This window comes from Erithacus rubecula (assembly GCF_903797595.1).
Source record: "Erithacus rubecula genome assembly, chromosome: 19".
NCBI lineage: Eukaryota > Metazoa > Chordata > Aves > Passeriformes > Muscicapidae > Erithacus > Erithacus rubecula.
Genome location: NC_136671.1, coordinates 5,115,713 through 5,129,839, shown reverse-complemented (window position 1 = coordinate 5,129,839; position 14,127 = coordinate 5,115,713). Strand labels below are relative to the sequence as shown.

Genomic DNA, 14,127 nt, shown 5'->3' with positions numbered 1-14,127 from the left:
TGCTGAGCCAGCGCTAGTTCAGTGTCGGTGTTTATTTGTGTGACACTCACAGTGGGGACAGGAGCAGGGGCGGGCAGACATGGACAGAGACATCTGCGGCGGGGGAGCCGCTGTTCCCAGGAGTGGGGATGAGAGAGGGGGCCAGCACAGGGCCGGAGGGGTGGGTTAGAAGCACTCGGATCTGTTCACGGTCTTCTCCACATTTCCAGCCTCGTGCCTGACCTTGCACGAGACAGAATTGTATTTCTGCCATGTGCTGGCATCCAGCGACAGGTAACTGCTGGCCATGTAGTGGTTGTTGCTCTGCCGCTGGGACTGGCTGGTCTCCACACCAGAGGTGATGGTGTTGCCGTTAGCCACCCATTCCACTGTCACACGGCTGGGGTAGAAGTTCTCCATCAGACACACCAGGGTGGCTTTGCCTGTCTCTAGCTCCTGGGCAGATGGCGCAAACAGATGGACGGTGGGAGCGACCGTGGGCTGGTCTGTGAGGGACGAGAGCAGTGCGGGGTCAGAGAGGGCCCTGTGCCCCAACACAGCCCCTGCCTGCCCTGCTGGCACTAGCCAGAAACTCCCCACTTTCCCCACAGCCAAGAGCTTATCATTTGTAACTCTAATGTATTTAAATTTTGGAGATATATATATATAAAATATATATATATAAATACATAAAAATATATATAATAAGTGCATAATATGTATGTGTATTACACATACATATATATGCATCTCATATATGCTTCCATATATGTTTTATATGCATTATATGCATGTATATGTACATATACATATTACATATTGTATTTACAGCTAATGTACATAATATAAAGTGAACATTATACGTACATATGTAGTCCTAATCATATGAATAGATGTATGATTCAATAAAATGCATTTAACATGAATATTTGTACATTTCTGTATCTCATATATCTAAAAAGACTTATGATATATATATGTCATATATATATAACATATATATATATATGCACATATATATATTTAACTACATCTTAATTTCTTTGCCATTTACATTTTAATTTCTTTGTCATAAAGCCATTTCTTTCCTTTTACAAGGCAATTTTTTAAAAAATACCCAAAGTTTCACAGACAAACCATCCTGTTTTCTGCCCAGTTCTGCTTTCAGACATTTTCTTGTCTCTGAAAAACTACCAGTAAAAATCACCCAAAAGAAGATGGAAAAACACATTTGGTCTTTCTGGTGTGCTTCTGCTGCCTCCTCCAATGCGCAGTGTTTCTATTTTTGTCTTCACTTCTATTTCTATCTCTATCTCCATTTGAAGACTGGGATGACCCCACCATTAAATACTTTTTGATAAAGAAATGGTCAAAGAACATTTTTCTTGATCTTAGCCCCGAGTAATTTGTTTCAAATTGGGATTTTTCATCAAATTCTTTTAAAAATTACAGACAAAGGCAAACAAATGACATTTCCGGCAGCATTTTCAGCACAATAATCTCCATTTTTGACGTGTCTTACCTGGACAATGGGCTCTTTACAAAGCCCCTGGAATCTTTTGTCTAAGATTCCAGGGACATGATGTTTTAACACAAAATCAGGATGAGTGTGGGTGCTCACAGCTGAGGACAGGCTGTCCTTTCACAGCGCCTGCACCCTTGGCCATGGGACCCCGCAGAAGAGCCCTTTCCCCTCTCCAGGGCTGACAGACTTAGTCCTCAGGACTAAGAGTTGAGGACTTAGACTTTAGACTGACAAATTTATTTAACAAAAAAAAAAATCACCTCTTTTAGAAGCCTAAACCTGAGTTTCCTTCCCCTTGAGACCTCAGACACATTTCCTGGACAAATTTTAAGACTGTTTGATTAAGAAAATACGCCCCAATTCTCCGTGGCGCGCACGGAGTCGTCAGAGTCCGCAGGGACGGGACAGAGTCCCCAACGCCGGGCTCAGTGTCCGACCCCAAACGGGCAGCAGACCCCAGCCCGGCGCCAAGTCCAAGAAAAAAACCCCAAATCACCAAAAATCGACAAAATGTCAAAATTCCACGGTGGGAAAGGGAAGACCGAGGGGAAGTCGGCGACTCACCTTTCAGGGTCAAAATCGTCCCGGCCCCGAATACACCACACAGTGACACAGGGCCACACAAAAACCTCCTGCTTTATGGCAGAGCAGTCCTGGACCCCATGGATTGGGAGGATGGAGAGGATGGTCAGGAAATATCCCAATGGATGCAGCGAAATGAAGGTGATGGGATGGAGATGCCCCGATGGACACAGCAGGATGAAGGCATGGGCACAGTCATATCCATATTGGTCCTGGATGGGCTCTTTCAGTGCAGCTCTCACCACCAGCAATGGAGATTATAGCTGAAGGTCTGTGCAAGCAACTTATTTTCATTAATATTTACCCTAAAATATGAAAAGGCAAGAGGTGGAGATGCCTACATAGAGCTGTGATAGCCAAGGAAGGGGTGAGCCAAAATGAGTTTCAGGTAAAACCAATTAAATTCAAATTTCCCTGTAAAGACTTGGCTGCTTCTTTGAAAATTATTTTCCCACTGTGGTGCCAATCCCACAGATTGGCAGATTCAGTGCTCAGCTTGGACGACTGAATGCCAACAGCACCAATGTAAATTGAAACCACAGATTTTCAAATGATGTGGTTTGTGCAAGTGGTTATAGAAGGAGGCAGAGTCAGTGAACTTCCTGAGTCACAGGAACTGTATAAATAGTTCACTGTAAAACAGGTAACACTTCAAAGATTTTGCAGTTTGAGACACTTTCTCTTTCAGAGGTTTCCTTTTCCTCTGGGAAGGTTTATGCTTTCATGCAAAGTCTGAAACCATAAAAAAAGAAAGAAAAAAGATCACTGAAATTGTCTATGCAAAGCATTAAGCTGAAGCTACTACCCTCTGTTGTGGATGATCATTTTCTGAGCATTCTCAAGCTTCAATGTGGTTTCAGATTTATTTTGTAGGACAAAAAAGGGGCACAATGTTCAGCTCTTCAGTCATGCTCTTCTCCTTGGAGAGAAGCATGGAGGAGGACAAATGCTGTGCTGGATGCATCAGGGTGTTGCTGAAATAGCTTTTGGCATTGCCACCAGAGCAGGAGACCTTGAAAATTTCTCCCACATTGGCAGACACCTTGGACAGCTGACCCCAGGCAGAGATGCTGCCTGGACCAGGGAATGTGGAGAGGGGAGAAGAGGGGTGCCTGTCTGCGCCCAAGGACAGCCCTCTCTGACCTGCAGGACAGGGCTCCTGGGCCAGAAGGTCCTGATGAACAGAGGGATCACTGCCTCAGACAGAGCCCAAGGCCTGAGCCCAAGGCTAGGGCCCCATGAAGAGTCCTGTCAGAGCAAGAGGACATGGCTGGCAGCAGAATGAGGTGATGGGGCTGATGACAGGGCCATGCCAGGCACTGCACAGCCCCAGGGTCACCTCATGCACAGCATGGGGCCAGCAGGAGGCCATTCAGAGCCAATGGCCTCCAGAAGGGGGACATGAAGCTGCATCAAGCCCAGAGCCCTGCTCACCCTGAGAGAGAGGGCAGAGAATCTCCATCTTTAACTCCTCTGTTAAAGGCACAGGACTGTGCCCCCTGCAGAGATGGTCCAGAGGCTCCTGGCACAGCATTTCTTTATTGAGAGTGTGAGCAAATACTGGACCGGTTTCCTAGAGAGCTGGATGATATCTCAGGCTGGAAAGTGTTGTTCAGGCACTTGGAAAATGCCCTCCATTTTTGTCATCCCTGAAGTGGCAGCACAGTTAGACTCTATGATCATTGAAGGCCTTTTCCATCTGAGACAGTCTATTCAGGTCTATTCTATCCACTCTCATCCACAAATGACAAGGAAAGGCCCGTAGGGACAGAGAGGTGTAACTGGGAACAGCCACATTCACCACAGAGCAGAAAAAGGCAGGGTTGTGCCATGGACCTGCCCCATCAAATAGGGACAGCAGAGACTCCTAACAGGCCCCTGCCATGGCAGGAAGACTTTGTATCCCTTCTCCATTGCTCTGTCTCACCATGGTAACATCATCACTGCCCTTTCAGTAATTACCACCTTAACAGACAGCCTTGTACTGGGCTTGGACCCCAGAGATGGTTACTGTGCTCATAGAGCCAGACTGGGGTCTGGAAAATGGCAAACAGGTATCTGGTGGTCTCAAGCCATTGTAGCAAGTCCCAGGTGCACAGCCAGGAAACCTAGGCTGGTACCAGTTGCAGCTGCTGCCATCCCTGTATCAGATGACTTGGATGGCTTGTCCCACAATGCTGACACCAAGTCGAGATGACAGAGCACTGCCTGGACCAGGGAACATGGAGAGGGACAGGAGGGAGAAAAGAAGATGAGGGTTAGCCAGTAACCTGAAACATGGCTCTCTCTGGTCAAGGGAACAATTAAAGGACAAATCTGCCTGCAGGCCCATACATGGGACACCCTGGGCCATGGCAGCATTGCTGGGAAGTTACAACTTCCTCAAATGACAGGGGATGGGCACAGTCTTGGGGCTCCAAGGGTAAGCTGAGGTAGGAGGTTTTTGTAGCACTTCCTCATTGCTCTGTGTCACAGTGCAGCAGTACTGCTGCTGTCATAGCTACCACAGAAATAGACAGCCTCGTCCTCGGCTTGGACCCCAGTGATGGTTAACGTGGCCGTGGAGCCGGATTTGGATCCGGAGAATCGCGAAGGGATGCCCGAGGGTCTGTTGCTATTGCTGTAGATCACAGTGACAGGGGCAGTGCCAGGGACCTTCTGCTGGTACCAGCCATAGCTGTAGCTGCTACCAGTGCAGGTGATTTTGACCGTGTCTCCCACCTTGGCCGACACCTCGGGTGGCTGATTCAGCGCTGCCTGCACCAGGGAACCTGGAGAGGGAGAGAAGAGAGGGGAGAAGACAGGGGTCAGTCAGTGTCCCAGGGGCACAGACCTGCCTGGGCAGCAGGACAGGGCCCCTGTGCCCAAAGGCCCCGTCCAGGCACAGCGAGTCTGGCCATGGCACCTGTGCTGTGGGCGAGCACCACGAAGAGAAGAGGGGCCCAGGCCATGGTGCAATCCCACCAGCTCAGCGTCCCCAGAATGATGGGGCTGTGCCGTGGACCCTGACTCCCTTTTAAGCCCCCGCCCTCCCAGGACACGTCCCCTCCATGCAAATCCGACCTTGCGGTCACGGCCGGATCCTGCCCGCGCCTCTCTCCGCACATCCCTCCCTGCTCCACACCCAGCCCCACCACTCCAGATGCAGCAGAGCTTGTCCCCAGACACAAAGCAGAGACACCTCTGAGATCTGAGCCTCAAAACCACCAGCACTGATGCCCCTGTCCCCATACCATGCCGAGTGGCTGCAGTGCCTAAGCAGAAGGGAGAGTTGGGAACTGTGGCAAGGGCATACAGGAGCACCTGCAGCTCCCAGTGATGGGACTGAAACAATGCCAAGCTCCACCATTCCTCAACTAATTTTCAGCATTTTCCTCCTCCCATGAGTGTTCCAGGCCCATAAAATACCCCCTTGCTCTCCCGCTTTTGCGCCCTGGCTCTTGCTCTACCAGCTGAGATCCAGCACTCAAGACCAAGACCTTTTCCCTTTCCAGGCATTCACACCCCAGAACAATGGGAACGTGCCAGCAATGAGTCCCAGGGTCCAGAAATGCCTCCCCATTAGCTGGTCATGAGCCCAGTATGCTGGTGCACAGCAGCCAGAGCTGGGGCAGCTCCTTGTCAGTTCTGCTCTGGCTCAGGGCACAGGGATCATGGCTGTCTTTGGCAGTCCCAATCCAGACAAAGAGTGGTTGTGCCATAGGAAATTCCAAATTCCCTCTCTCCCAGGACCCTCCCTGTCCCTGACTATGCTGTCCCCAGGGTGCCCAGGGCACCAGGAGCCTGGCTGGCATGGCCAGGGCAGGGCTGCAGGGCTGTCTCCCTGTGAGCAGCATGGAGGGGACCTGCTGGAGCCGAGTATGTGTCCCATAGCAGGAACTGTGGCACAGGCACAGATGCTGATTCATGTTGTGTCTGGGCAGATGCAGTCAGCACCTGAGGGTGCCCCACTGGGGCAACAGTGGGCTTGTGTCTCCCTTTTCCTGTGCTGGGAGTTACCATGGCCCTGATCACCACTGGTGTCCCAGGCAGAAGACTGAGAGCCTCCTCCTGCTTCTCCTCCTCCTCTGCTTGGACCCAGCCATGCTTAATGTGGCCATGGAGACGTGCCAAGTGCTACATATCCCCTCCCAAAGTGCCAGGGAGCTGGGGCTCTAAGGGAGTGCTAGGCTGAGACACCAGGCACAGCCACGGGCAGTGCAGGGAAGCAAGAGCAGGACCATGGTGGGGACCTGACGCCCCCATCAAACAAGCACAGCAGAGACTCCTGACCAATATCTGCAACAGCAGGAGGTTTTTGCATCACTTCCACAGCTGCTGCATGCCACTGTGGAAGCACTGCTGCTGCTGTCCTCACCACCACAGAAATAGACAGCCTCGTCCTCGGCTTGGACCCCAGTGATGGTTAACGTGCCCCCAGAGCCGGAGAATCACGAAGGGATGCCCGAGGGTCTCTTGTTATTATTGTAGATCACAGTGACAGGGGCACTGCCAGGGACTTTCTGCTGGTACCAGCCATAAACATTGTTGCTGCTCCCACTGCAGATCAAGGTGTTTTGCAGCAGAGACTGGACTCTGGGGACAGCTGAGCCAGATCCATGTGAGAGCCATGGGCTCTCTCTGGGCTGCAGTAGAAGCTCTCCATGCCTGGCCAGAACACCCAGGGCTCCTGTGTCCTGGCAAATGCCCACACGCCCAGCTCTGAGCTGCCAGGGTGTCTGTAATGCTGCCAGACCCTGGGCAGGACTCTGGAGCAGGACTGTGGAGCAGATATGTGGCAAAGGTGTTCTTGGGCAGCTTCACAGGCTGAAGGTCCTAACATTGTCCCAGGCTCCTCTGCCCTCACATGAATAATGGGCAGTGAGGATGAGCCCATGCCAGGGCTTCTGCAGCACCAGGGCCCAGTCACTGGGAACAGTTGTAGAATCATGGAATGGTTTGAGTTGGAAAGAACATTTAGTACTATCAACACCCCTGCCATGGCCAGAAACACATTTCACTAGACCAGGTTGCTCAAAGCCTCATCCAACCTTGCCTTGAACACTTTCAGGGATGGGTCATCCACAAATTCTCTGGGAAACCTGCTCCAGTGCCACATCATGCAGAGACCCACAGCCCTGAGATATGGAACACACAGGGAAAGGAATCAGGAAGGAAAAGGAAAAGTCCCAAAGCTGGACAGGGGATCATGCGTGGTGGAGTGGACAGAGACACCAAAACCATCCTTTTTGACACTCAAGATCTGTATTGTCTGTGACTCAGTGTCACCATGAGATAAGCACTGCTGCTGTCGAAGCTACCACAGTAATAGACAGCCTTGTCCTCAGCTTGAACATCAGTGACCATCTGGAGTCAGACACAAAACCATGAAGGAATGTCCAAGGATCTTCTGTCATTCCAGTTGATCACAGTGACAGGGGCAGTGCCAGGGACCTTCTGCTGGTACCAGCCATACTCACTGTTGCTCCCAGAGCTTGTAGTCAGTTTGCTCCAAGTTGGCTGGCACTGAGGATGACTGACTGGAGCAGAGAGCCTGGAGGGGGAGAGGTGAAAGGCAATAAGATGGGGTGAGCCATTGCCCCAGGAGCACGTCTGCCCAGGAAGCATGACAGGGTTCCTGTGCCTAAGCTCCTCATGCCACAGTGTGACACAGAGCCTCAAGACAGAGAGGAAGATTCAAGACCCATGGCCCTGGAAGGAGAGCTGGCAGCAGCAGAGCAGTAGAACATCACCCTGTGAAGGAAAGGAACCTGGTCATGGCTACAGAAATATGGAGGAATCAGAGCCCAGCCTGGCCCAGCAGCAGCAGCAGCAACAACAGCAGCAGCAGCAGCAGGAGGGGGCAGCCTGAAGCAAAAGGCAACAGGGCTGGGGATGAGGCAGTGCCATTCCTATCATGGGGACAGGGGAAAGAGTCACCTCTTGTGCCTTGTCATACACATTCATGTCCTTAGGCAGGGGCCCGGAACCTGTCTGAACTCCACTATCACAGCTTTGTTTGGCCATGAGAAAAAATGGCTCAAAACATTCCTCTTTTGACACTGGGTTCTGTGTCTCACTTCCCCATTACTCACTGGCTTCATCACCTGCATCAGCACTGCTGCTGTCCCTGCTACCACAGAAATAGACAGCCTCGTCCTCAGCTTGGACCCCAGTGATGGCTAAGGTGCCCATGGAGCTGGACCAGGATCCAGAGAATCAGAAAGGGATGCCTGAAGGTCTGTTGTTGCTGCCATAGATCAGAGTGACACAGCCCAAGGCACCCTAGCACTGAGGCAGCAGCAGGAGGACATGGTCATCAGTAGCAAGATGTGATGGGTTTGGGGACAAAGCCACACTGCTCTTTGTAGGGACAAGAACAATGACCTCAATTTCTGTGGAACAATGAATGTAACGATTGCTGTACAGAGGGGATAGAAACCTATGCCACAGCAAATCAAGTTGGAGGAGGGTGGAAATATTATCTTTAGATGCAGTCAGGAAATCTTTGGAATTCTCACTTTCTACTTCTTGTAGTCATGATATACCATAGCCACCACTGCTGCTGTCCCAGCCACCACAGAAATAGACAGCCTCGTCCTCGGCTTGGACCCCAGTGATGGTTAACGTGTTCGTGCCGCTGGATGTGGATCCGGAGAATCGCGAAGGGATGCCCGAGGGTCTCTTGTTGTTTTCATAGATCACAGTGACAGGGCCACTGCCAGGGACCTTCTGCTGGTGCCAGCCATAGTAGCTGCCACCCCCGGAGCAGGTGATTTTGACCGTGTCTCCCATGTGGCTCACACTGAGGATGGCTGAGTCACTGCTGCTGCCTGGACCAGGAAACCTGGAGAGGGAGAGGAGAGACGGGAGATGAAGCAGTCTGTTAGTGCCACAGGAGCACTCTCCTCCTCAGGTAGGGTAACAGTAATGGGAGAATTCTGCCTGCAGGAACACATGTGGGACATCCTGGGTGCAACCCCCACCCTGGGCACTCCTGATGGATTGCTGGAAACGGAGTGTGAAACCTCTCTCTGCCCACTGCCCTTCATGACTCTCCTCATCCCACGCACTGAGGACAGACATAGTTGTGGACACCCCAGTATCTGAGGCAACTGGAGACACCATTGCCCGTGGACCAAGAGGAACCACGTCCAGACTAGCAGCCAGGCAGTGAGAAGCTCTGTGTGGTTAAAATGCATGACAAAGCACTGGAGACATCTTCAACACACAATGGCCACCAGATGGGATGTGGCATGAGGACAGAATTGCAGACAAGACACAGCAAAGCAAGAGCCAAAATAGCTGCAGGCTCCAAGGGTAGGAACTGCCTTCCCCACACAGGGAAAAGTGCAGCAATCAAGAGGAGTGAAAAAATTACCCCACCATCACCAAGAGCCTGAGCAGCACTGCTTTCATAGCCACCACAGAAATAGACAGCCTCGTCCTCGGCTTGGACCCCAGTGATGGTTAACGTGCTCGTGCCGCTGGATGTGGATCCGGAGAATCGCGAAGGGATGCCCGAGGGTCTCTTGTTATCCTGGTAGATCACAGTGACAGGGCCACTGCCAGGGACCTTTTGCTGGAACCAGCCATACCAGCTGTTGCTAGCTCCAGAGCAGGTGATCCTGACCATGTGGCTCACACAGAGGATGGCTGAGTCACTGCTGCTGCCTGGACCAGGGAACCTGGAGAGGGAGAGGAGAGGAGAGGAGAGGAGAGGAGAGGAGAGGAGAGGAGAGGAGAGGAGAGGAGAGGAGAGGAGAGGAGAGGAGAGGAGAGGAGAGGAGAGGAGAGGAGAGGAGAGGAGAGGAGAGGAGAGGAGAGGAGAGGAGAGGAGAGGAGAGGAGAGGAGAGGAGAGGAGAGGAGAGGAGAGGGGGTCAGCATCCCAGAAGAACAGACCTGTCTGGAGAGCAAGGTTACAGGGAATGCCACAGTCAGAGAAGCATGGACTCCGCCACAGTCACCAGCATATCTGAGGAGTAGAGCCCATACCTAGGCATTTAAGCAGGGAGGCAGCTCTGACAGATGCAGGAGGACATGGTTATCAGTAGCAAGAGGCAGTGAGGTGGGGAACAGTTATACCATGAGTTTTGTAGGGACGAGGACAGTGGCCCCCAGCCTTCTGTTCTCTAGGACAAAAAATGGTACTCATATCCATGGTCATGCACAGGAGACATAAACCTGTCTCAGTCCCACATCCACAACTCTGCTTGGCCATGACAAGGACTGAAAAATCTAAATTTTTAATTCCTCTCCACCTCATTTGAAAAACTGCCTTTGTCACTTCACCAGCACCACTGCGGCTGTCCCAGCTACCACAGAAATAGACAGCCTCGTCCTCGGCTTGGACCCCAGTGATGGTTAACGTGGCCGTGCCGCTGGATGTGGATCCGGAGAATCGCGAAGGGATGCCCGAGGGTCTGCTGTTATCCCAGTAGATCACAGTGACAGGGCCACTGCCAGGGACCTTCTGCTGGTACCAGCCATAGCCATAGCCACTGCTGCCCCCAGAGCCGGACATCCTGAAAGTCTCTCCCATGTTGCCTGGCAGTGAGGATGGATGCAGACTCAGCGCTGCCTGAACTAGGGCATGTGGAAAAGGGGAGAAGAAAAAGGAGAGAAGAGTGGAGCCAGTCAGAGTCTCAGGAGCACAGACCTGCCTGGACAAGGTTACAGGGAACGCAACAGTCAAGGCAAGAACACACAGGGACATGGTCTCAGGCACATTCCAGGAGCAGAAACCAGCCCATTGCAGAACGGCTGCACAAAAGCAGCTCTGGCAGCACAGGAGAACATGGCCAGCTGTGGCAAGAAGCTGTGGGGGACACAGCTACACCAAGAGCTGCCAGGAGGGAGAAGGGCCAAAATCTTCCCTCTGCATTTTGAGTCTCTGTCACTTTTTCTTACTCATGGTCACCACACACCATAGTTGCTGCCACTGCTGCTGTCAAAGCTACCACAGAAATAGACAGCCTCGTCCTCGGCTTGGACCCCAGTGATGGTTAAGGTGCCCGTGCTGCTGGAATAGGATCCGGAGAATCATGAATACCCGAGGGTCTCCTGTCACTGTGGTAGATCACAGTGACAGGGGCACTGTGGGTACCAGTTATAGCTGCTGCTGCTACCAGTGCAGGTGATTTTGACCGTGTCTCCCACCTTGGCCGACACCTCGGGTGGCTGCTGAGTCACTGCTGCCTGCACCAGGGAACCTGGAGAGGGAGAGAAGAGAGGGGAGAAGACAGGGATCAGTTAGTGTCCCAGGGGCACAGACTTGCCTGGGCAGCAGGACAGGGGCCCTGTGCCCAAAGGTCCCTCCAGGCACATCAAGTCTGGCCACGGTACCTGTGCTGTGGGTGAGCACTGCCAGGAGACGAGGGGCCCAGGTCATGGTGCAATCCCACCAGTTCCGTGTCCTCACATTGATGGGGCTGTTCTGTGGGCCCTTGACCAGCTTTTAAACCCCTATGTTCCTCAGGCCCAGGCCCTCCATGGATATGTGATGCTCATTGTTCTCTGGAGCTCATGTCCCAGAGCTCCCTCTGCCTACTGCAGGCACTTTTGACCCACCAAAGGGCAGCAAAATTGGAATGTCCTTCCCCAGCATGACTGGTGAGCTCAGCTCAGACGGGAACCACCCCGAGCCTGTTCCTGCCTTGTAGGACATGGCCCCGCTGCACATGTTCTGCTTCCACCGTGAGTGCCACCCTGGGGCTCTCTGAATTGCCACAAGAGAAATGCAGAGCAGAGAAATGTGGCTTTCAAAGGGAATGGGAGCCACAGCAAGACCAGAAGCTTCAAGGCTCAACAACACAAAGGAAAACCGAGCCCCCAGTTCCTCCAAATTCAAGGTGAGCTGAGGGTCTCCAGCAGCTTCTCAGCAGCTGTGGGCAGAGCTGAGCTGGTGTTTGTACCTATGACAAGCACACAGCAGCCGCACTCTTGTCCGGCCAGGGGCAGCCCCTCTGCCTCCTGCGCACAGCACGGCCCACGGCAGCGCCAGAGGAGCCTGCGGGGCTGCTCTGAGCCTCGCTGGCACAGCGGGCACCTGGCTGGGCACAGCCCCTTGGCCTCCTGCCTGCCCCGTGAGCCTCAGCACTGTGCGGTGGAGCCACACTGACACCGTGTGGGGACAAGAAGGGCCTCAGGGACAGCACTGCAGGAACTGAGAGCACAGCCCGGCACGGGACTCTGCCTTTGCTGCCTCTCAGCCCTGCCACAGCTTCCACCAGGTCTAGAGATTCCTCCAGCCTTGGCCACAACCATCAGGGTTTCTGCGTGGCACCCTGCCCACGGCAGCCTGTGCTCACAGGGGAGAGCGTCTCACACAGACACAGGGTCCTTTTGTTACAGCTACTGTCACCAGAGATGAGTTGGCATCAGCCCTGAACTGGCAGGGACTGGCAGCCACCACTGCAGGCCTCTTGCTGCTATCAGAGATCACAGTGACAGGGATTTCTGCTGGGACCAAGCATAGACAGAGCTACTGGCTTTGAAAGTCTCTCTCACTCTGGCAGACACCTTGGACAGCTGACCCCAGGCAGAGATGCTGCCTGGACCAGGGAATGTGGAGAGGGGAGAAGAGGGGTGTCTGTCTGTGCCCAAGGACAGCCCTCTCTGACCTGCAGGACAGGGCTCCTGGGCCAGAAGGTCCTGATGAACAGAGGGATCACTGCCTCAGACAGAGCCCAAGGCCTGAGCCCAAGGCTAGGGCCCCATGAAGAGTCCTGGCAGAGCAAGAGGACATGGCTGGCAGCAGAATGAGGTGATGGGGCTGATGACAGGGCCATGCCAGGCACTGCACAGCCCCAGGGTCACCTCATGCACAGCATGGGGCCAGCAGGAGGCCATTCAGAGCCAATGGCCTCCAGAAGGGGGACATGAAGCTGCATCAAGCCCAGAGCCCTGCTCACCCTGAGAGAGAGGGCAGAGAATCTCTATTTTTACTTCCTCTGTACCTCATTTCCACATATCTCTGTATCACCATTCCAGCTGCCACTGCTGCTGTCCTCACTACCACAGAAATAGACAGCCTCGTCCTCGGCTTGGACCCCAGTGATGGTTAAGGTGGCCGTGCCGCCGGATTCAGAACCGGAGAATCGCGAAGGGATGCCCGAGGGTCTGCTGTTATCCTGGTAGATCACAGTGACAGGGCCACTGCCAGGGACCTTCTGCTAGAAGCAGGCAAATTAGTTTTTTGGATTGCCTTCAGAGCAGGTGATCCTGATGGTGTCTCCCACATTGGCTAACATTGAGGATGGCTGACTCAGGGAACCCGAGGAGGGAGAAAAGAGAGGGGAAAAAAGGAATTCAGTCAGTGTCCCAGGTACACACACCTGTCTGGCCAAGGTTACAGGGAATCAAACCATCAGATATGGACATGGTCATAGGCATTTTTGATGAGCAGAGCCCATCCTGCTGCTGAATGGCTGCACAGATGCAGCTTTGCCAGCACAAGAGGACATGGTCAGCAGTACTAAGAGGCTGTGGGACACAGATACATCATGAGCTGCCAGGAGGGAGAAGGAGCAAAATCTTTCCCGTTTTTTGAATCTCTGTCACTTTCTGTTAGTCACTGTTACCTCACACCATAGCTGCCACTGCTGCTGTCATAGCCACCACAGAAATAGACAGCCTCGTCCTCGGCTTGGACCCCAGTGATGGTTAATGTGCCCGTGGTGCCGGATTTGGATCCGGAGAATCGCGAAGGGATGCCCGAGGGTCTCTTGTCATTAGCATAGATCACAGTGACAGGGGCAGTGCCAGGGACCTTCTGCTGGAACCAGGCATAGACACCGGTGCTGCTACCCCCAGAGCAGGTGATCCTCATGGTGTCACCCATGTTGGCTCACACCTTGGGTGTCTGACTCAGCGCTGCCTGGACCAGGGAACCTGGAGAGGGAGAGAAGAGAGGGAAGAAAATGGGGGTGAGTCAGTATCCCAGGAGCACAGATCAGCTTGGGCAGGGCAATGCAGCCCATGTACCCTCCAGGCACAGAGACTCTGGTCATGGCCTGAGCTGTGGGTGAGCACTGCAGTGGGGGAGGGGCCCAGGCTATGG

The 14,127-nt window shown here is 53.0% G+C and overlaps 1 protein-coding gene and 1 gene segment (V, D, J or C); both read right to left on the bottom strand.

Annotated features, from left to right (window-relative positions):
• IGLL5 (immunoglobulin lambda like polypeptide 5) lies at positions 1-13,923 on the bottom strand. Of its 2 annotated transcripts, none has more exons than XM_079322399.1 (4): positions 13,875-13,923; positions 9,484-9,676; positions 2,069-2,106; positions 1-485 (listed from the first exon to the last, which is right to left on the bottom strand). In XM_079322399.1, the coding sequence occupies exons 1-4, from the start codon at positions 13,906-13,908 to the stop codon at positions 166-168; spliced, it is 585 nt and encodes a 194-aa protein (XP_079178525.1). In that variant the 5' UTR covers positions 13,909-13,923; the 3' UTR covers positions 1-165. The 2 variants fall into 2 exon arrangements, with proteins under 2 accessions (XP_079178525.1, XP_079178524.1); XM_079322398.1 differs by lacking the exons at positions 9,484-9,676; positions 13,875-13,923 and adding exons at positions 4,566-4,857; positions 4,992-5,081.
• On the bottom strand, positions 10,004-11,477 carry LOC306810300 (Ig lambda chain V-1 region-like). The segment is given in 5 exons: positions 11,412-11,477; positions 11,173-11,278; positions 10,994-11,088; positions 10,328-10,652; positions 10,004-10,061 (listed from the first exon to the last, which is right to left on the bottom strand).
• Positions 13,924-14,127: the final 204 nt, after the last annotated feature.